General features: G+C 31.9%; 1 protein-coding gene across 1 annotated transcript; it reads right to left on the bottom strand.

Annotated features, from left to right (window-relative positions):
* Positions 1-1,414: 1,414 nt before the first annotated feature.
* Positions 1,415-3,897, bottom strand: LOC108478471 (LOB domain-containing protein 36). Its single transcript, XM_017780930.2, has 3 exons — positions 3,673-3,897; positions 2,490-3,501; positions 1,415-1,654 (listed from the first exon to the last, which is right to left on the bottom strand). The coding sequence occupies exon 2, from the start codon at positions 3,462-3,464 to the stop codon at positions 2,574-2,576; it is 891 nt and encodes a 296-aa protein (XP_017636419.1). The 5' UTR covers positions 3,465-3,501; positions 3,673-3,897; the 3' UTR covers positions 1,415-1,654; positions 2,490-2,573.
* Between the last annotated feature and the right edge of the window lie 20,368 nt (positions 3,898-24,265).

The raw sequence follows: 24,265 nt of genomic DNA, 5'->3' as shown, positions 1-24,265 counted from the left end.
GATGAGAATAACAAAATGCCAAGTATCAACTAATGTTTTGATTTGAATAGAAGTCCTAATAGTATAACTTATTAGAATAAATGAAAGTAATGCATGCCTAAATATGGTAAATTTATTGGTTCCAAATATGAGAAATCTCATATAAGAAAATAATAAATATAGATGGTCATATAATGGAGGCAGGTGCTTTAGAAGAGACCTAAGACAACTAATCATTAAAACTCCAAAAGAGGTTCGGGTAACTAAAGATGAAAATAAAGTGATCTCGATAAATTATGTCAATATGAGAAAATATGGAACCGTGAAAAGTAGAAAGTTGCCGACAACAATTTTGTATGCAATACTATTATTGAAATAAAGAAAGAAAATAAGGATATTAAATAAATATGTTGGGAAATATTGACATAGATTAGATTGACCAAAAATGGAAAAACGTAATTCGAGTAGAATTAAATTCATATTTTTTTGGACCAGTAGTCTAAACATCTAAAGGTATACAACCAGTGGGGGGTACAAATGAGTAAATTTTGCAAAAACTGAAATAAGAAAAAGGAAGTTTTTCACAAAGTCTTGACATTGATTATAAATGGTTTCTTTTGTGGTGGGTGCAATAACCTTTAGATATCTTGTTAATTTGATAGTTCATGAAAGATTTGGCATGTGACTAATTAGTGTTGTTATAGACTTTTATACAAATCACTACATAATGAAAGTTTATATGAAAATTCTTAAAGGATTTAGAATATTGGAAGCATATAGAAATTTTTGAGAAATTGTTCAATATATGGATTAATTTGATTTTAACATATGTATTTTTATATAAGATCATGATTAAAGTTTGTTATGATTAAAGAATGAATATATAAAATTTGAGATATCATGTGATGTTGTTATGAAGGGAGTAAATACGCACTTTATTTTTTTTTAGTAAGATTTTAATAAGGCACATTCTCTACCAAAGGACATTCAAAGGAACTATTATGATTATTTTATAATTCAACGTTTATTAGTAGAGTTTTATATCATGTATAATTCTTATGTCTATAAACCCATTGATTAATAAAATTCATAGTTCTATTTTTGCTCTCCCAATTTCTTTATTCCTTACTCTTTTTTATCTTTATTTCATAATATAAAAAATATTTTTCAAAATATTTTTACTTTTTAAAAATTAATTAATTACTAACATTACATATATATAGACTATCACCGAGTACCACATACTAAATCGGATGATGAAATAAATCATTATGTTTTTTATTATATCAATTTTTCAATATAATTTAAATAAGAATGCGTGTTAAGTTTAATGATAAGAAATTTTGAACTCATTTTTTTAATATTTAATAGAAACTACTTGCATGAAACTTCGAAGAGAACAAAAAAAAAAAAAAAGGAATTATTATCAGAGAGATTTGTCCAACAAATGACATAGCCACTACCCACTATTTTATTTATATGCAAATTCCTTTAATTGTTGCAACAGCTACAAAGTTGATCATGACAGTAAAAAAGAATTCTAAGTTCATGATTGCATGATTAAGTAGCTAATTTGTTTGTTTCAAGAATAAAAGCTCTGCCGCATCGTCTAAACCCACAATGGCTGCCTGCTTTTAGATCTCTGAAGTTAACGATTTCCTTGTATTAGATCCTCCTGCAGCCAAAAATGAAGCTATTGTTACTACATAAAAAGACCTGCAATTTAATATATTTGAATGTATTCAAAGATAAGTATAAGATATAACTAATATCCGAATTTAGGGTAAGGTCGGTGGACATAGGTTAAGTAATTAATTGTTATATTGTATGTAGTATGTAGTATGCGGTACTCAAAAGCAACCTTTTTCTTTTCACTGAAAACAAGACCACCTAAAAAAGATTATAATACGTTTCAATTATTTGACAAATGGCAAATCCATAACCAACAAGGAAAGATAGTGCAGAAGCTGATGACTGCAACTTTTCATCTCATACAATATGTCTATATATGCATTCTTATTGTTACAAGCTACTAGGCTACTGTAGCATCATTTACTTCATCAATGAAAATTGAAAATTAGTGTCCTTTAATAGGTAGGTAAAATGAAACTATCTAATAAGGGCACTTTTATCTTTCAAAGAAGGTGTGAAGCAAATCTCAGAGGACAGGTCAATATCATAGGATTTAATCTATTACGCCAAATTCCCACAAAAATCCATTCTATTTATTTCACCTCCTTTTTGTCTCATGCTTGCTACAAAATCTAGTGCACTAAAGTATCATGATATTTTTTTTTTCAAAACAAGCTAAACCAAAGCCTAAAAGAAAAGGGATAACTGTTCATTCATTTCTTTTTCCTAGTACTGATCATTTTCCCAGAAAATTTCATTAAGGAAATAGATTAGACAAGAAGAAAAGAGTAATTTCTAGCTTTCCCCTTAACATTTATAAAATGAATATAGGCAAGGCATAGACAGTAAGTTAAAGAGGCAGGGAAAAAACAGTTTACCTAGAGTGAAAGATTGGTGCCATGAAAAATAGGAAGCATTCAATCTGCAAACAGAGAAAAGAATAGAGAGGCTTGTTTTTTTATTCAACAAGGACCAGTACTCGTACCCTCCTCACTTTCTGATCTTAAGTGTACTTGTGGTTGTTCTTGTAGTGGCTGAAGCAAAAGCTGTGATTGAAATGGAAGAGTTCCATGAGAATGATGATGGGGATGATCTTGCTCTTGTGGCTGAATCTGATAAAGGTTATCAAAGCACCCTAAAGCCAAAGAAGGTGACATGGCGGCTATCTGATTAAACCCTGTTGCAGTGACTGAACCAGCCCCTTCAAACCCACTATTATTAAACCTCAGCATATCTGGCTGCTGTTGATGATGTAGCTGTTGCTGTTCATATCCTCTAAGAAAATCTTGTTGTTCCCTTGCTGCTACCACTGCAGCCATTCGCTGTTGAGGCTCAAAAAACTGCTGCTGTTGTTGTTGTGGTTCTCTTATCACCAACTGGCCCCCATGGGAAAGGGAAGCTGCCGTTGGAATGCCCATCATTGGCATCATGTTATGTTGCATCATAGAAGAAGGGTTGCCAAGATGTTGTTGTGGAAAAAACACAGGCGGTTGTAAAATAGGAAGCAAAGCTTGAGGGCCAATGTAAGTGGAGAGCTCTTTCTTGGCATTACCAAGATCATGTTGCATTTGTTTAAGCCGGTGTTGTAAGATGGAGATGAGGCCAACGCAGCCATAGACAGGGTCTTGGAGACGAGCCTCGGCTTCGTAGGCTAAAGAGGTGACGGCCTCTTCACGTTGGGAAGGGTTGAGTTCGTTCAAGAGCTTGGCTACGTTGCTGGCACCGTACACTTTGTGGACGTTCTGGAATTTCTGCGGATGGTCTGGCGGAAAATATGGTGCAAAGACGCATTCTTGGGTGCATTTTCGTCGAAGAAACTTGCACGCCGCGCAAGGCGAGTTGGACGATGACATCTTTAATTATCTCCTCTCTTCTCTTCTAATTAATGAACTGAAATCAACCCCAGATCATCAATATTCCATTTACATAGATTTCGCAACATCAAAAAAGAAGAAAAACCAAGGGATCTACTTCAATATTTTCATCCAAGAAGAAAGATTTTGAATACTATCTTTCCCTTACCCTTCCATTAATTGTCCAAAAGAGAATGAAAAACCTTACCTTGCTTTTGCTGAAACTGCCTCAAGAAAACCAAAAATGTCAAAAAGAGAAACCAACCCAAGTTGCCTTTGTTTTTCTAATTCTAAGAATAAATTTCAAGATCGAGTCTTTGCACCTTCCAGAACTTACAGATGAAAACTTTATTATCTGCAAATCTTCTTCTCTCTGATTTATAAAACTTCTTTTTCACTGTTAAAAACGAATAAATAAATAAATAAATTTATTATTTTCACAGGGCTGACTCTTAGCATCAATTTATTGAATGAGTCTCTGAGTTACCTCTTTGTCCCTGTATTGTCTGGGTCTATTACCCAAATTGCCCTCCTTATTTAATAATTTCAAACAAGACAAAGTTCCACTGGAGAAAGGCATCAATTTTTTTTTTTATAATTTTTGGTTGAAGGAAACTCTATTGTAGAAATTATTCTGGCAATATTACACTTAATTTTGGTAAGCCAAATAATTATGTACTATCAATCTTAATTGCATGATAATAGAAAAAGTTTAAAATTAATTGCGTAACTAGTTTTGAAATTAAACTAACTCAGAAATGCGTTTAGATAATTTTTAAAATAAATATTTTAAATTTTAAATAAGTATAAAATTAATTTTATTTTTTATCATTCCAATATTAGGACAGTATTATCAATAGAGCTCTAACAATTTCTCCAAACAAATTTTAAACTCTTAATTATTATTGTATTGATAGTTTTAGGGTTAAAAAGCAAATTCGACACCATATTATCATTTAATATTGAAATTTATCACTTTATTTTATTTTAATTAATATTTACTATTATATTTTGAGAAATATGATTAAATTTGCTACACAACTTTTATATTATTAAATTTTACAACTAACTTTGAATTTTACTAATTTTTGTCACTAATCTTGATTTTTAATAAAATTTTACTAATTAATATTAATTTTAATAATTTGAAAATAAAATTAACAAGAAAGTATTAATTCAAATATTTTTATCATATATTTATATAATATGGTACACAAAAGCTAAAATTGCGACAAGTGGCTCATTTATGTTCTTTTAAATAAATATTTAATTAAAGCAAAAAATTAGATAATGTATCCATTTTATTTAACTTAAATAATTATTTGTTATTTGTTATGTATATCTTATTAAGTGGATATTCATCAAGATCAAGATAAGTTTTGATGTACTTTAAATTCTAGTAGTCATTTGAAGTAAATCTTTATTCCATTTATACTTCTTATAACTATAAATAGAGATTTTGCGAAGCTTTATAAATATTCCTATTTGATCAATAATCCTTATGTGGGTGATGATGATATTAAAGATCTTCATGTATATTTTATTATGATTTATTTATTAGATCATGTTTATTATAATTGAACACTAATCATGAAAAACATGAATAGATAGATTTTGATTTGAAATCCACTCATGTTTGCTATGATGATTATGAAATAGAGAATTTTTTGGGACATTTATAAGTTCATCCTAGTAAATCTATTGCATTTCCCGAAGTGAACGCAAAAGAAAATATAAACCAATATTATTTCAATATTTGGTAGTACAAAATTAGTCAAAAGCTCCAGAAGAACTAATCTAATAATATCTTGTGATGGTTAATCCATTGGTTTTAAAATATATTCATAATGGATCTCATATTGAGATTGTGAATGAGGAAAAGATTATATTTCATTTGAATCAAAAGAGGATTGAATTATTGATTACTCTTGTTATTAAATTTTAATTGACTATGACTATCTTAGCAATCTTCTATTTTCATCATCCCCATTAAGGGATTGAAAGCAAAATATTTTACTGTGGAAGATCTACTTATGAGCAATAGAATAAGGTAATTCTATCTTAAGCTCGTTATGGTTGGATGCACCTGAAGTTGCAAGTTTTTTTTTAAAAAAAAATGTGAGTATAACTCTATAGTATTCAAAATAAGTTCTCAATTAAAAAATTACATGAAAAAATATTATTGGTGAGAACTTGTAAGAAAGAAAACTTATATATGAAAAGCCATTGGTTATGTACATGTTGTACACTTGAAAAATAAGATTCACTCTCAAAGTTTTCTATTAAAATTTTTTTTTGGATATTTGAAAATTTTGACATATCTCCTGAAGCGAATATTGCATATAATTATTTGGAAATTATATTTATTAACTTAGTAGCATTATAGACTTCACATTGATTTAGACATTTCTAGTAGTAAATTTCATGATAGTACTTAGATATGGATACAAAGTAAAATGAATGATAGTAGAAGTATCAATTTGTTACAATTTAGTATAATTGAAACGCGTATTAAAGTAAACCAGAAGTTTACTGATACAAACAAATACATTTACTATTTGGCATGACCAGTTAGACCATCATGGATCATATATGATGCAAAAATTAATTGAGAATTCATATGGACATTCTTCTGATTCTTTAATTTAAAGAATTCCCATTTGTTGCTTGTTCTCAATGAAAATTAATTGTTAAAAACTCACTAGCTAAAGTTGAGATTTAATGTCTTACGTTTTTTAAATAAATATAGGTCCATTCATCCTCCAAGTGAATGATTTTGATATTATATGATTTTGGTAGATGCATCTACAAAATGATCACATATGTGTTATCAACTTGAAACCTGTCATTTGCAAGATTGCTTGTTTAAATAATCAATTTCAGATCATGCAATTAAGACAATTTATCTTGCTAATGCTGATGAGTTTATATCTCATTCTTTTATTGATCGAGTTTGAAAAACTTTCATTATTTATGTGCATAATGGTTTAGAGAAATTATTGATTGAACGCCTTTGGTTAATATCTAAACCATTACTTATGAGAACTAAACTTCAGGTTTTAACATGAGATTATGTTGATTTACGTGTTGTACGAATCAAACCAATAAGTTATAAATGCTCCTAATTATAATTGGCTTTTAATCAAGAGCTAAATATTTCTCATCTTTAAATTTTTGTATGTGTGTATATGTTCCAATTGCTTTACGACAATGCACAAAGATGAGTGAATCCTTAAAAAAAGTTGAGAATATATATTAATTACCAGTCTCCTTGTATTTTGAATGTATTGGAGATTCAATTATGACATGATTCGTGATTACTAGATAGTTTTCCCGACATTAGGGAGAAGAAATAATAACTTTTAATGAGTTAGGGGGAGAGTAATTTGAACCAGAAGTTCAACATAGATAACTCATTACAAGTTCCAAATATGAAAATTCTCATAAAATAAAATAATAAATCTAGATGGTCAAATAGTGAAGGTGGGTGCTCCAGAAGAGACCGAAGACATAACTAATAAGTAAAACTTCAGAAAAGATTCAGGTACCTGAAATTGAATATTAACATAGTGAAAATAAGAGATCTCGATAATTATGTCAATTTGAGAAAATGTTGAACTGATAATAAAAGTGGTAGACAATGGTTTTGCATGTAATATTCTTGCTGAAATAATAAAATAAAAGGAGGATCTTGAATAAATCTATTGAGAAATATAGATATGGAATAGACTCTCAAATACAATTAAATTTGTGGAGTTTTTGGACCAGTAATCCAAATATCTAAAGGTATAAAGCCAATGAGAGTGCAAATGAAGTAGTTTTGCAAAACAGAATAAAATATGAAAATTTTGCTAAGTCCTGGCATTAATTATGAAAAGATATAATATTCTTTTGTGATGAACGTAATAACCTTTAGATATATTATTAAACTAACAATTTATAAAAGATTTAATATGCGTCTAATGGTTGTTGTTGCAACCTTTTATAAATCACTATATTGTAAAGTTTATATTAAAATCCTTGAAGGATTTAGAATGTCAAAAGCATATTGAAATTCTTCGGAAATTGTTCATTTGTATGAATTGAAATAATTTGAACATATGTGGTAAATTTGACTTAGTGAATAATAGTTGAAGCGGAATCATAAAGTGATAAAAAAAACCTATTTGTATTTTTATAGAAGAATCACGATTAAAATTTGCTATGATTATTGTTGAAATTCCTGAAGAGATCAAAATATATTTTCCTCAAAATTTTCTTCACTCGTGACTTTCAGAAGAATGATGATATAAGTGCTTAGCAAATACATTCAAATAGTCATTTAAAAAACTAGTATTCAAAATTGAATACGTAGAATATGAGAAAGTATGTAATGTTTCGTGAGGGGGAGTGCATATGCATTGTACTCTTTTTTCCCTTAACCGAGGTTTTGTCCCATTGAGTTTTCTTGATAAGGTTTTTAATGAGGCAACATATTATGTGTATTATAGATATGTGTACTATTTTTCCTTCACTAGGAATTTTTTCTCATAGGATTTTTATCTTAATAAGGGTTTAACAAGACACATTATCTACCAATGGACATCCAATGGGGTGTGTTATAAATATATTATTAAGTGGATGTTCATCAAGATAGATAAGTTTTAATGTAATTTAAATTCTAATAGTAATTAGAAGTAGATTTCTACTTCATTTATACTTCTTATGCCTAAAAAAGAGACTTTAGAGAAGTTTTGTAAATATTCCAATTTGATCAATAAAATACACTCGCTCTTTACTCTCCCATTCTCTTTATTCTCCCACATTCTTTATTCTTTACTTTTTGTCTCTTTATTTTATAGCATTATTGAAATTATTATTTATTTTATATTTTGATTTTAACACAAGTTTTAAAATTAATTATCACATTTTTTAAAAAGTATTTTTTAGAATGACGTAATTTATCTATTCATTACATTTTATCATTATTTTCAAATAACTTTGAAAATAATTATTATATAGTTATATTATCCTAAATATTTAATTAGATATCGAGTTTTTAAAATTTAGATAAATATTTTATTAAATAAAAATTAATTAGACAATTTATCCATTTTATGTAACTTAAATATTTATTTATTATCTATTTTAAAATTTACTTTTAGCATAAACTTTTTTAAAAAATAATTATCAATTTGTTAAAAGAACTATTTTTATATCACATAATTTATTTCTGTATTAGATTTATCATTATTTTAATATAAATTTAAAAATAATTATTAAATATTTATATTATCTTAAATAATATTAGGCAAAAATAAAATTTAATAATCAAATATATATTAAATTTTATTTTAAAATTTAAATTATCTATTAGGTTAGATTTTTTGAAATAATCAAATATAATTTAACTTTCACTTTTTTGTATGCAATTTCTATTTTTTGTATTCATTTTTCATAATCTATTAGATTATATTTTTCAAAAATTTTATCAATTTTATTTTGCAGGATTACGTGATTTATTCAAATTTTCTATCAATTTTTATTTATCTATGAGATTAAATTATTTATCTTTCAAAGAAAATATTAGATTAGATCTTAAAATTTATTATCTTTTAAGTTTTAAAAATCATTATTATCTCTTAAAATATTAGATTACGTGATTTATTCAAATGTGCTCTCTCTTTTTACCTACTTATACCTTCCATTTTCAAATTTGCTTTTATTGAGTTTTTTTTTGAATAAAGTCATTTTCTTTGCTTTTATGTTTTAACTAACTTGAACTTTTAATGTTTTAATATATAATTATATGTTTTAATGTTTTAACTAATATTTTTGTTTATCTTTTAACGTTATTTGTTCTTACTAGATTAAGTTAAAGGAGATTTTAAAATATGCTTTTGTAATCTAAATTAATTTTTAAATATTTATTTAAATGGATAATTTTAAATTTTAAATTTTTATTTATCTTAAACATAAAATTTTAAAAATATTAACTTAATAGTTAAATTATATGGATATTTTTTCATATTAAAAATATTAGTGTATAATAATTATTAAAATAAATTCTATTCAATATAATATAGATAATATTATCTATATTTTAAAAATTACTTATTTCTTAATTTGAAATTTTTAGAATTTTATTCTTAAAATAAATAATTATTTAGATAAAAAATTTTAGAAATTTAATTTATCCTCTTAATTCACTTTAAATAAATATTTATTTATATATTATTTATATTATCTATAATTATTTTTCACATTTATAAAGCTTCAACACTCCTATAAACACTTTTGTCATATTCAAAGATATCAAATCGAAATAAAATACAACAAAATTTTAAATTAAAATTGATTATTTTTGTACTTTTCTTTTTATATATTTTTCCTGATAACTTTCATTGTAATATCTGTTGATAATGCAAAAGAAAAAGACAATCTATAACAGTCCAATTTCGATGAGGTCGGAACAGTGGTTTCGTGACCATAAATTTGAGTTAGAAAATAAAAATTATTTTATTTTATTTTATTTTATGGATGACATCATGATAAGAAGGTCACATGAAAATTTTGATATGAAAATTTTATTGATTGTGTGGTTAATTAGGTAAAGGACTAAATTGCATAAAATGCAAAAGTTGAACTCTAGAAGCTATAGGCATCAAATAGCTATGAAATTCAAAACTTAAGGTCCTTCTATGGTAATTAGACCATTTAAGAGTAGTTAGTAGATATTTTAATGACTCATCCATGGAAAAATTAGAAAAGGCAAGGGACTAAATTGGAAATCACTAAAATTAAAAGATGGAAATTAAATAAAAAGAAACATTCATCTAATTTCATATCATCTTCCCCAAAATTTCTATGGAAACCTTAGGAGAGAGGAAGAAAACTTACCAAGCTTAAAAAGGTATGAAATCAAGTCCCGTTTTTAATGATTTTTATATTTTTGAAACCGAGATAATCTGATCTCTATATTTAGGGGATTAATTTGAAAAGTTATCAAGGTATGAAATTTGGGTCATGGATGAATATGCTGAAAATTATAAATTTATGGTAGAAAATGAAAATTTATTCATAGATAAACAACTTTTACAAAGCAATTTTTGATGAAAACTTGATTTAGGGACTAAAATGAAATATGGTAAAAACCTTGGAATATTCTGAAATTTGGGAAAAATGTGTGCTGTAAATGTTGTTTATAAATTTTGGCTAGGCTTGGAAAGAAGGTTAAATTTCAAAATTCCATTTTCCGAGCTTAGGGACGGAATTAGAATTTTTGAAAAGGATAGGGGCAAAATGGTAATTTTGCCTAGGATGCAATAGAGTGCAAATGTATGTGAAATGTGATAGATTAATAGTTAAATTTATCCATATAGATCCGAAAATACGAACTATGGAACTAGATCAAGGAAAGCAAAAGGTTTCGGATTAGTTGAAATTCAAAAACGAACCATTTTCAAGGTAAGTTCGTGTAACTTAAAAATGCATGTTAATATGCTTAAATTGAATTGTATGATTGTGTTGTTATGTGTGAGATGATATATATACATAATGAAATAGTTTTAAGTTGTGTAATATGGACATATTATTGTGTTTCGGTCGAATGTTGAATTTTGATGGGTTGAAAATAATAGTGCATATGTTGCAAATAGAATTTAGCCCGGACAGGTAATTCTAATGTAAGCTCTCTTGAGTTAGGTTATAAATTGGATTTAGCCCGAAAGGATAATCCATATTAAGCTCTTTAGAGCATATGCTACTAGAAACACAAAAAATTACATACTTTTTCATACCCTTTTTAAGTTAAATTCATGAAAATTCGGTTAAATTCTTGTCAAAAAATAATTAATTATTATAAAATAATTATATTATACTTAAATTATGAAAATGTTTAATTTCAATTAATTTTTGTTAATTTTGGTTATTTTCGATAGAATTGCACAAAGGGCGAAAAATGGCTTAGTAGACACTACTAGAAGCACAAAACCGAGAAGCAATTTGAAGTACCAAGGCAAATTAATTTCCAGCCTAAGACGGTCCAAAATTATGTGTATTAATTCATAATATAATTCATTTTAATTTATATCTAAGTTAATTTGGGTTAATAAATTATTATTAATTAATTATGAAAAAATGGTCCAATTGAACCGAATAGGCCAAGAAAAGGACAGCCCAAAACCGTCCAAGTGCTGACCCAATTCAAATCATTAGCTGATTATTTAAGCTTGCAAAGATGCCCTTGAAGACTTGTTCAAATTACAATTCAACCCCTCCGCAATTGGTGACTTTGTAGATTTGCCCCAAGCCATATTTAGCAAAGTTGAAGCCATCAACTTTGCCACATAGGTGGCCAGCCAAGGGGTGGCTCTTTGGCTGCTATTTTTAGAAATTTTAGCTGCCACAATCAGCTATAAAAACCCCCCTTGGCTGATCATTCAAAGCATCCCTCATTCATTCACATCTCTTCTCTAACAATCCTTCTCTCCTCTTTCACTTTTTCTCTCATTTTTCCCATTCAAAGTTACTTGCTCTTTTGCCGATTTCTCCCCTTGAGAAAGGATTCTTCTTCAGCCATTTTGGAGCAGCAATTGAGTGTTCATATTAGCCTTGATCAGCGAGGACAACAAAGAAGGAAAAATGGAGCAACCTAGTCAAGCCACGGAAAAACACCGGATTTGATTCTTGTTCCCTATCTCTTTAAATTTTGTTGTTTTTGTGATGAACACATCTATGAATATTTATGTTGTTGGAATGATTAATTTAATCAGCTTAGCTTGAATTTAATTCATTTTGGGTTGATTGCATTTCGTCCTCTTAAACTATTAAAATTGTGTTTATGCTGTTATAGGCCTCAGTAAAATGCTTGATTAAGTAAAATCATGCCTAAGTTATTCTTGCATTATAATTGTGAGGGAACTAATGAATTAATTATTTAAAAAGATTGAAATCGTAATTAATTGACACAATACTTAATCAGTGCATGTTTATTCTTCTAAGGTAGCTAAAGGTTAAATTAGCATTGTATCTGGCGATACATTTGCCTTGCATAACTTGCAAGATTATTGTGATTAAACTATTTCAAGGTAAGGATACCTTGTTACCTCACATAGTCTTTTATGTGCTTATTAGATTTAATTAATCATTTGAATTGACATAGGAATATGCAAAAGATTAGTTCAATTTAATGAGTATGTATGTGCAATAACATGTTTGCTTATTAGAATCTATTTAATCGATTGAATTAACACAGGGATATGTTAAGAGATGAATGATTTGTGTAGGTGAGTATGTTCATAAGTTAGTAAATTATCGAGTTGTCGTGAATTTATTCGTAACAACATAAACATGAGTTTAATAATTCTAAGTTAAAAAAATATAATTAATCCAATACAATTATGCCATCTTGATTAAATCATATTTTGAGATTATGCATTAGAATTTTTTATTTTTATTTAGTTTAAAATCTTATTTTTTTATCACCCTTTTTGAAACAAATTATTTTTTTCACCAAAGTGTTTTAAATTGCATTCATATATAATTCTTTTCACAGTCCCTGTGGGTACAATAACTCGAAATTTACTTGTCACTTTATTACTTGTTGTGATTGTGTACAATTTCACATTTTTGTCATTCCAGTTACAGATAGGATTTAGCTTGGACTGATAATCCTACGGCAAAATGTCTGGCTCAAGGGTGTGCCCTTTCATTTACATGTGTATATTACTCGAACATCCATCGAGATTTCAATAGTTCGACGAAAAAGACTCTTGAAGAGTGGAAATGTGAAATTGATGGAAGCTTGTAATGTGATGAACTCATCTATGTTTACTTGATATTCATATGAGATTATGTGACTAACTTGTTTGAATAAGTGTTTATGTTTAGGTAACTTATCAAATATTGATGGAATATGTATTTATGTATGCTTGTGTTAATAAATAAGACCAGTAAGTTTATTTCCCGTTATACAGACTTACTAAGCAAAAAAAGCTTACTTCGTTTATTTTTCCTGTTTTATAGTGCTCAAATCTCGTGAAGGTTGGAAGTCGGTCAGAGCAGTCATCACACTAAACACTATCTCATTTTGGTATAATGGCATGTATAAGCTTAGTTGGCCAATGATCGCTTGTAATGGTTGTATTGTAACCTAACCATTGGAGTGGCTAATGATGGTCTAAGTTTGGCTATTTTAAAGGTGATGTTTTGATAATCACATAAGTGCTTATTATGAATTGGTTTGATGAAATTGTGATAACATATGAGTTTATGACATGAGTAAGTTTATATCTATTGATGCATGAGATAATACTATATGATTGATGTCAAATTTCTTGTGAATATGATGTTGGATTGGTGGATATATGCTTGTGAGTTTTAGTGCAGGAAAATGGTAAGTTTTGGGTGACAAATAAGGCTAAGAAATAACCTTATTTTGTCCACACGGCTTGTCCCATGGGCGTGTGGTCTGGCCGTGTGTCTCCTGCATCTTAAAAATGAAAAATAGAATGCTTAGAATTGGGCACACGGGCACAGCCTTGGACACAGGCGTGTTACATGATCGTGTGAAAACTATACCTAAATTTTGAAAATAAAAATTTGCCACACGGCCTAGCACACGGGCATGTGACTTGGCCGTGTGACTTCAATTTCTTCATGCTTTAAAAGTCAGAGAGTTACACGAGTTAGGGACACGGGCGTGTGTAGTACACGGCCTAACCACACGGGTGTGTGAGCCCTGCTCGTAGGAAAATTTTTAGAATTTCAAAAAAAATTCTTAGAGTTTTTGATTAAGTCTCGACTCGATTCTAATGCTCGTATTGGGCCTCGAGGATCCATTTAAGGGGCATTTTGAATAATTTTGGTTAATGAATAGTAATTTATGTAAATTAATTGAAAAATATTCTGAATGTTCTGGTAATACTCTGAAATCTTATTCCGACGACGGATACGGGTTAGGGGTGTTACATTTAGTGGTATCAGAGCTACGGTTTAGCCGATTCTCAGACTAATGTAGCCAGTACTAGTCTAGCTATACATGCTATTATATAAATTATGATAGTGGGATATCTCCTGACCACTTTTAAATGTATTTTCATATAGTAATTTCTTCCAACCAAGCTAGAGCCGAGACTGATGAAGTTGGGAACACTGCTCAAGCTTCCGTGCAGCGAGCTACATCTAGTGGTAGTAGAAGGCCCGTATCTGAGGGTCGAAGTGAGGCGGAAAATGCAACCTTCTTTGAATTGATGGATGAATGGTTTAGTGAATATATGAGAAGAAATCCCGCTGTTCAACAGCCTCCCCCACGTGCTTCACAACATGATGAAATGCCACAGGATGCTAGATTTGTTAGAATTGGTAAGGCTTCAATAGATAAAATTAGAAAACATAGGCTGAAGAATTTAGGGCTACAACCAATGACGATCTAGAGAGGGCTGAGTTTTGGCTAGAAAATACTATTCGGGTTCTAGAAAAGTTATCATGTGCATCAGCCGAATGTCTGAAATGTGCAGTATCTTTTTTGAAAGACACGCCCTACCATTGATGGAAAACCATATCTTTTGTGGTACCCAGGGAAAATATTACATGGGAATTTTTCCAAAAAGAGTTTAAAAAGAAGTATATTAGTCAGAGATTCCTAGATTAGAAAAAGAAGGAATTTTTAGAGCTCAAACAGGGGAATATGAAAGTGTCCGAGTATGAATGGGAATTTGTTAGATTGAGCAAGTATGCTAGTGAATGGGTTCAAACCGAAGCCAAAAAGTGCAAACGATTTGAAGAAGGGCTAAACGAAGATATCAAGCTATTAATTGGAATTATGAAATTAAAAGAATTCATGGTGTTAGCTGAGCGAGCACATAAGGCCGATGAATTAAGCAAAGAAAAGAGGCAAGCGAAAAGGGAAGCTCGGGTTATGAGCAAAAGATTTATGACCAAGACGCAATCATCTAATTCAAAGAAATCAAAGAATTATCATGAGTGTTTTGATACCTTAAGGGAGTATTCGGGAAAGGAACAAAGTTCTAAACGTACCAACCCGAGGTCTTCGTCTCCCTTGACCACCAGTGTTGGGAGTGTTGGAAACCCCAAACCATGATGCAATGTCTGTAATAAATTACATTTCAGAGAGTGCCGGATGAGAAGTTGGGCTTGCTTCAAGTGTTGTTCTCTCGACCATTTTCTTAAAGATTGCCCGGAAAGGGTTGAGAAAGACATTGAACAAACCCTGAAGTCGAGTAATCCTATCTCGAGGGGTAGACCACCATGGCATTTCAAAAATGTCAGTGGTAGATGTAGCGCTGCAAAGGATTCCACAACTAAATCTGAGGCTCGGGCTCCAGCAAGAACATATGCAATACGTGCAAAGGAAGATGCTTCGGCACCAGATGTTATCACTGATACATTCTCTCTGCTTGATACTGATATTATTGCTTTGATGGATCCTAGTTCCATGCACTCATATATATGCACAAAATTTGTATCTGATAAAAATATGATTGTTGAATTCACCGAATTTGTGGTTAAAGTTTCAAACCCCTTGGGTCAACATGTTATAGTGGATAAAGTTTGTAAAAATGGCCCATTGATGATAAAGGGTTATTGTTTTCCGGCTAATTTGATGTTGTTACCCTTTGATGAATTTGATGTAATATTGGGAATGGATTGGTTAACCCAACATGATGCAGTGGTAAATTGTAAGCATAAATACATTGTATTGAAGTGTCAGAATAGTGAGTTACTCCGGGTTGAATCTGAGAAACTGGATGGATTGTCTAATGTGATTTCAGCAATATCAGCATATAGATATATTAAAAAGGGGTATGAGACTTATCTTGCAATTGTACTAGACACCAAATTGTTGTCAGAGTTGAAAATCCAGTTAGTGCCGGTTGTTTGTGAGTTTCCTGAGGTATTTCTAAAAGAACTATGGTTTACCCCCAGCTAGAGAGGTGGAATTTTCCATAGACCTTGTGCCAGGGATGACACCGATATGTATAGCACCTTATAGAATGGCTACTGCTAAATTGAAAGAGTTGAAGGTACAATTGCAAGAGTTGATTGATAAAGGATTTGCCCGACCCAGCTTTTTACCATGGGTGCACCGGTATTGTTTGTAGAGAAGAAAGATAGATCATTGAGATTATGCAGATGGATCATTGAGATTATGCATTGATTACAGACAGCTTAATAAAGTCACAGACAAGAACAAATACCCATTGCCTCGTATAGATGACTTGTTTGATCAATTAAGAGGTGCCACTGTATTTTCAAAAATTAATCTATGATCTGGTTACTATCAACTACTAGTAAAAGATTCAAATGTACCAAAGACAACTGTCAGAACCAGATATGGGCATTATGAGTTTTTGGTGATGCCATTCGGATTAACAAATGCCCAGTAGTATTTATGGATTTAATGAACAAAATTTTCAGACCATACCTAGACAGGTTTGTAGTTGTTTTTACTGATGATATTTTGGTTTACTCTCGGGATGTGAATGAGTGTGCTAGACATCTGAGAATTGTTTTGCAAACTCTTTGTGAGAAACGACTATATGCTAAATTCAGTAAATGTGAATTCTGGCTAAGGAAGTTAGTTTCATTGGACATGTTGCATCGACAGAGGGTATTTGGGTGGACCCGAGTAAAATTTTAGCTATTGTAAGTTGGAAGCCACTGAAGAATGTTTCAGAAGTTAGAAGTTTTCTAGGATTAGTAGGATACTATCGGAGATTTTTTAAAGGGTTCTCAATGATAGCTTCTCTGATGACTAGATTGTTGCAAAAGAAGTGAAATTCGAGTGGACTGATAAATGCCAGCAGAGTTTTAATAGATTGAAAGCTTTATTGACGAGAGCGCCCATGTTAGTCCAACCTGGACCAGGTAAGGAATTTATAGTTTATAATGATGCCTTGTTGAATGGTTTAGGATGTGTATTGATGCAAGATGGTAAAGTAATGGCTTATGTATCTAGGCAGCTAAAATTGTATGAAAGAAATTACCCGGTACATGATCTTGAATTAGCAGCTATTGTTTTTTGCATTAAAAATATGGGGCATTATCTTTTTGGTGAAAAATGTCACATCTTTAAAGATTACAAAAGTCTGAAGTATTTAATGACATAGAAAGAACTGAATTTGAGACAACATAGATGGTTGGAATTATTGAAAGATTATGATCTCGTTATTAATTACCATCCGGGGAAAGCTAATGTAGTAGCAGATGCCTTAAGTCAAAAATCCTTGCTTTCCTTACGGGCATTAAACACCCAGTTGTCTTTATCTAATGATGGTTCACTCATAGCTAGGTTAAAAGTTAGACTGACGTTTATGCAACGAATCTCAAAAGCTTAGAAAAATGATGATAAGTTGCAAGTGAAACAGATACAAAGTGATTGACTCCTGACTTAGAATTTCAGATCAGGATTGATGGTTGTTTATTATTCAGAGACAGAGTATGTATACCAAAAAGTTCAGAACTGACACAAAAGATTTTGAATGAAGCTCGTAATGGTAACATGTTTATACATCCTAGTAGTAATAAAATGTATAGTAACTTGAAAAGGATATACTAGTGGCCAGGAATGGAACGAGATATTTATGAATTTGTATCAAAATGCTTGATATGCCAACAAGTAAAGGCCGAAAATCAAGTACCTTTGGGATTATTGTAGCCAATCACAATACCATAGTGGAAATGGGAAAGAGTTACCATGGACTTTGTAACAGGATTACCTTTATCACCAAAAAAGAAAGATGCTATCTGGGTAATTGTCAATCGTTTAATGAAGTCAACACACTTTATCCTAGTACATATGGATTTTTCATTGGATATATTGGCTGAATTATATGTTTCTGAGATTGTGAGGCTTCACGGGGTGCCAATCTCCATTATCTCAGATATAGACCCTTGGTTTACATCTAGATTTTAGAGTAAGTTGCATGAAGCTCTAGGTACTCGTTTACACTTTAGTACTACATTCCATCCTCAAGCAGATAGATAATCTGAACGCGTGATATATATTCTAGAAGACATGCTTCGGTGTTGTGTACTTGAATTTGGAGGTAACTAGGAAAAATACTTGCCTTTGATTGAATTTGCTTACAATAACAGTTATCAGTCCAGTATTAAAATGGCGCCGTATGAGGCTCTATATGGTCAAAAGTGTAGAACTCTATTGTATTAGACAGAGTTAAGTGAAAAAAAGATATATGGAGTTGACTTGATCCAAGAGACCGAAGAAAAGGTGAAGATAATTCGAGACAGTTTGAAAACAGCCTCTGATCGTCAAAAGTCCTACGGTAATTTGAAACGAAAAAAAATAGAATTGCAAGTTGGTGACAAAGTATTCTTGAAAGTGTCACCTTCGAAGAAAGCACTTCAGTCTGGATACAAAGGAAAACTAAGTCTATGGTTCATCGGGCCATATGAGATTATTGAACGAATCAGGCCTATTGCATATCGGATAGCGTTACCTCCGGAGCTTGATAAAATTCATAATGTGTTTCATGTGTCCATGCTACGATGATATCGATAACATCCTTCACACGTTATTACTCCAATAGAAGTTGAGATTCAGCCTGATATGACTTACAATAAGACACCGATTAAGATACTGGCATATGAGACAAAAGAGCTAAGAAATAAAAAGGTGGCTTTTGTAAAAAGTCCTCTGGAAACGACATGGATTAGAGGAAGCTACTTGGGAGCCTGTGGATACCATGAGGAAGAAATACCCTAACCTCTTTTTTGGTAAGAATTTTTTAGGACGAAAATTTCTATGGGGGAGAGTTGTAACAGCCCAATTTCGGTGATGTCAGAACAGTGGTTTCGAGACCACAAATCCGAGTCAAAAATAAAAATTATTTTATTTTATTTTATGGATGGCATCATGATAGGAAGGTCACATGAAAATTTTGATGCGAAAATTTTATCGATTGTGTGGTTAATTAGGTAAAGAACTAAATTGCATAAAATGCAAAAGTTGGATTCTAGAAGCTATAGGTATCAAATAGCTATGTAATTCAAAATAATAGTGTTCCAGTCGAATGTTGAATTTTGATGGGTTGAAAATAATAGTGCATCTGTTGCAAATAGAATTTAGCCCGGACGGGTAATTCTAATGTGAGCCCTCTTGAGTTAGGTTATAAATTGGATTTAGCCCAGACGGGTAATCCATATTAAGTTCTTTAGAGCATATGCTACGGATAGGATTTAAGGACTGGTAATCCTACAGTAAAATGTACGACTCAAGGGTGTGCCTTTTCATTAAATACCCAATGGGTACTTTTGCACATGTGTATATTACTCGAACATCTATCAAGATTTCAATAGTTCGACAGAAAAGACTCTTGAAGAGAGGAAAGGTGAAATTGATGGCAGCTTGTAATGTGATGAGCTCATCTATGTTTACTTGATATTCATATGAGATTATATGACTAACTTGTTTGAATAAGTGTATGTGTTTAGGTAACTTACCCAATATTGATGGAATATGTATTGATGTGTGCTTGTGTTAATAAATAAGACCGGTAAGTTTATTTCCCGCTATATGGACTTACTAAGCATAAAATGCTTACTTAGTTTATTTTTCCCTGTTTCATAGTGCTCAAAGCTCGCGAAGGTTGGAAGTCGGTTAGAGTAGTTGTAATAGCCCGATTTTGGGGCTAGTTAGAATGTGGTATCGGTACCACAAATCCAGAATCGAGTAAATTATTTTATTATATTTTAGAGTCATAGCATGATTATAGGAGTGCATGAAAAATTTGGTGAGTTAATTTTAACGTTTGTGAGCACAATTGTGAAAAATGACTAAATCGCATAATGTGCAAAAGTCTTGAATTGATAGCTAAGGGTGTTAAATAGCTAGAGAACCAAAATTTTGGGTCTTTAAAGTGCAATTAGACCCTTAAATGAAAGCATAGCCATGAGACAAGGAAATCAATTAGTCAATATGTTAGGTTTTGATGACATTAGCAAATTGAGTAAAATAAAGAAAAGTTGTCATCTATTCTTTTCTTTTCCCATACACCACCGAAAATCAGCCATTGAAGGGCATTTGAAAGCTCAAAATTTTCAGCTACTTAGTTGACTCACAAGTAAGTGATTTCCATACCCTTTGTTGATGATTTTTGCAGTTTTAAGACCCTTAAAGCATGAGCTTTCAAATGAGGGGTATATCTTACAAAATGGTTGAAGGTCTAGGGTTTTTCCATGAGAGCATTTAGGGTGTTTTCTGAAATTTTATGGAAGAATATGAGTCTTAGTTGTGTAATAGACAACTTTTGTGAAAAGTGTTACCATGAAAACACCTAAAGGGACCATTTTGCACAAGTTGTAAAATGAATGATAAACGTGTGAAATAGAGAGAATTTTGGGTTGTTATAAGAGTAAAAAGAGTTCAGTTAAGCTTAAGATGCGAAGAAATTCGATAAAAATTGATTTTGAGCTTGGGGGTAAAATAGTCATTTTGCCAAAGTTTAGGGGCAAAACGTCATTTGACCGAAGATGTGAATTTTAATTTCTTAATTTTATTTAGTGATTAATTGAGTGCATTTTGCTATTTTAGATCAAGAATTGCCAAATCCAAACCTAGATCGGGGAAAAGCCAAGCAAATCGACTAAATTGACTATTCGCCATATTTGTAATCTGAGGTAAGTTGTATGTAAATAATACAACTACATTACTAATGTATGTGTTGAATTGTATTTGAATTAATATAGCATGAATTGCTTGATTATGGAATTGAGATGGTATGATGATAATAGAGATAGTAGAGTTTCTGTTCGAACCAAAGAAATAAATCAGATATTCATGTCGTGACGTTTGGGTCAATCGTGTGTGAGCTAGTGTAAGACATGTCTGGGACATGCATCAGCCACCTTATGAGAGCCAGTGTAAGACCATATTTGGGATATGGCATCGACATTGAGACGAGAGCTAGTGTAAGTCATGTCTGGGACATGCATCGGCCTCGAGATGTAAGCCAGTGTAAGACATGTCTGGGACATGCATCGGCTATGAGATGATAGTCAGTGTAAGACCATGTCTGGGACATGGCATCGACTTGAGATATGAGCCAGTATAAGACCATGTCTAGGACATGACATCGACACCTTACCCATGTCTGAGGCTTAATGAATATCTGTTAGTGTTTGAAATGGTTCAACGGTGAACATTATATTCTTAAGCTAATGAGGAAAGTATAACCGTGTTGTGAGTGGGACAGGTACCCAATTGGTATGTATGAGATATGAGCTTATTGAACAATATGCGACTAGTATGGATGGTAATGAGTAAGTTATGCTTATGCCTGCCTTGGTATCATGAGCATGTGGATCATTGATAAAATGTTGTTATTGTGTACTTATTTATATGCAACTTACTAAGCTTTTATGCTTACTCCTTTTCCTTTCCATTTCCTTACAGTGCCGCCTAACTAGCTCAAGGATTCCAGAAGTCAGAGATATCGATCACACTATCAACCGAAGCATTCGGTATAGTTGAATTTATATTTTTGAATATGGTATGTATAGGACTTAGAATTTATTATTTTGTGTCTTTGAGAATTGGCCAAATGTGTTGGCTTGGGTTGGAAACCCTTTAATTTGTATTAAGCTTTGAATGATAGTTATATTCATTTTGAATTTATAAAAGATGTATTCTCATGGTTGAATGAATGTCTATTATGGCTGATTTAGTTATAGGAGTTATACTTGTTTCGATATTGGTTGGTATTTGTATGGAACTATATATGTAAGGGTGGCAATGAGGCTTGGTAAATAGCCTTATACTGTCTACACGGATAGGCACACGGGCGTGCGTTTAGGCCGTGTATGACACACGGTCTGCCCCATGGACTTGTGGTTCTGCCATGTGTCCCCTGCACTTAAAAATTTCAAGCTAATATGCATGGTAATAAACACATGGGCAGAGACACGACCATGTGTCTCAGCCGTGTGGAGGACACGGCCCAACACATGGGTGTGTGCCTTGGCCGTGTGACATTATGAGCATACTGATGTCAGAAACAAAATACCCAGGTTTTTGCACACGGGCTCGGACACGGGCGTGTCGTGTCCATGTGAGGGACACTGGCCAATGACATGGGCGTATGTCTGGCCGTGTGAAAACCCCTATAGGTGTGAATTAGAAATTAATTCTACACGAGTGTGGGACACGGGCGTGTCCCAGGGTGCTTAGGCCGTGTGAGCCACACGGGCCATCAGCACGACCATGTCGAGTTGGTCACACGGGCGTGTTGCCTTTCCACACAGGTATGTGCCCTGTTTTAAGGACAAAATTTTTGTAGTTGGTTTAAAGACCCGGTATAGTCCCAAATGGGTTTCAACGGTCGATTTGAGCCTTGTAGGCCCATAATAAGAAGTTTAAAGTAGAAATTGAAAAACTTTTAGGTTTGGATCGTGTAACACCCCGAACCCGAGACCGTCGCCGGAGTCAAACACGAGGTGTTAACAGACTTCAAACCACTTATTGAGAACTTCCCAGACAAGCTGCCAATCTGTGTACTAGTTGCTTCAAAAATCATAACTTGAGTTTTACAACTCGAAAATCAGTTTCGTAATTTTTCCATAAAACTAGACTCATATTTCCATCTACATATTTTTTTCTAGAATTTTTGGTCTAGCCAATTAGTACAGTTTATTAGTTAAAGTCTCCCATGTTACAGGGGTCGACTACACTGACCTTCGTGCATTACAACTCGAATAACTACCTGTGCAGGGCTTCAATACTGATTCCATTTGTTTCTATAGAAACTAGACTCAAAGAGGAATTTATACATATATGGTATGACTCCTAATTATTTCTGGTTAATTTATAATGAATTTTCAAAGTCAGAACAGGGAATCCAGAAGCCGTTCTGGCCCTGTTTCACGAAAAACCAAATATCTTTTAACATACAACTCATATGACCGTTTCGTTTCTTCCATATGAAAATGGATTCATCAAGGTTCATTTAAATAATTTATTCACTATTAAATTCCATTCCTACTATTTTTAGTGATTTTTCACATCCACGTCACTGTTGCTGCCAGCATCTATTTCTAGGGTAGACTTTCTCTAACACATAGTTTCTATGATTCAACCACCCCTTTTACATATATAGTCCAAAATATAATCATGATGACCCATTCTAATGGCTGGTCATTGCCAAACATTTCCGTGCTTCTTAATGAGCATATACATACCAAATGATTATAACATTATGCTCAAAACATTTATAAGCCATTTTCGCATGGCTATTCAAAATTTTACATACCAAGTTCAAACAAAACATAATAGCCTATACATGCGAAATGTACTCCAAGACCAACTACGAAGAAAATACCAAAAGTTGTTAGCGGTGTGATGACTTCGATGACGGTCCCGAATACGCAAAAAGTCGAGTCCAAGAAACCTAAAATAGGTGACAAGCAAAACACCGAATGAGTATATAACTCAAGAAGTCATAAGCAATGCACTAACAACCATTAATAACATTATCGCAAGAGGAAACAAAATGGAACGAGGCTAATTACTCCATTCAAACCGAACTATACCATAGTTCCTTAGACCTTCGATTCAATCATACATCTACATGACCTTTCACTCATTCCGCGATAATTCATATGTATGCGTGACTTCAATTTACGTTGTCACACGTGTTCAAACTTACCAAGCTCGACCCCAAATATAAACATAGCGCCTATTAGCCATGAACTCAAGGTACTTACCCGATCCGCTGTCCGTGATCAACTCAATAGTGTCGCACACTCGGTGTCAATAGTGATTCAAAAGCATATAGTGAGTCCGC

This window comes from Gossypium arboreum, chromosome 12 (assembly GCF_025698485.1).
Source record: "Gossypium arboreum isolate Shixiya-1 chromosome 12, ASM2569848v2, whole genome shotgun sequence".
NCBI classification, from domain to species: Eukaryota; Viridiplantae; Streptophyta; class Magnoliopsida; order Malvales; family Malvaceae; genus Gossypium; species Gossypium arboreum.
Note: the sequence above shows the minus strand (reverse complement) of the source record. Positions and strands in the feature narration are given on the sequence as shown.

What these genes read in the sequence shown, in the direction of transcription:
- LOC108478471 (XM_017780930.2), bottom strand. Translation starts at nt 3,464, where the DNA reads ATGTCATCGTCCAACTCGCCTTGCGCGGCGTGCAAGTTTCTTCGACGA.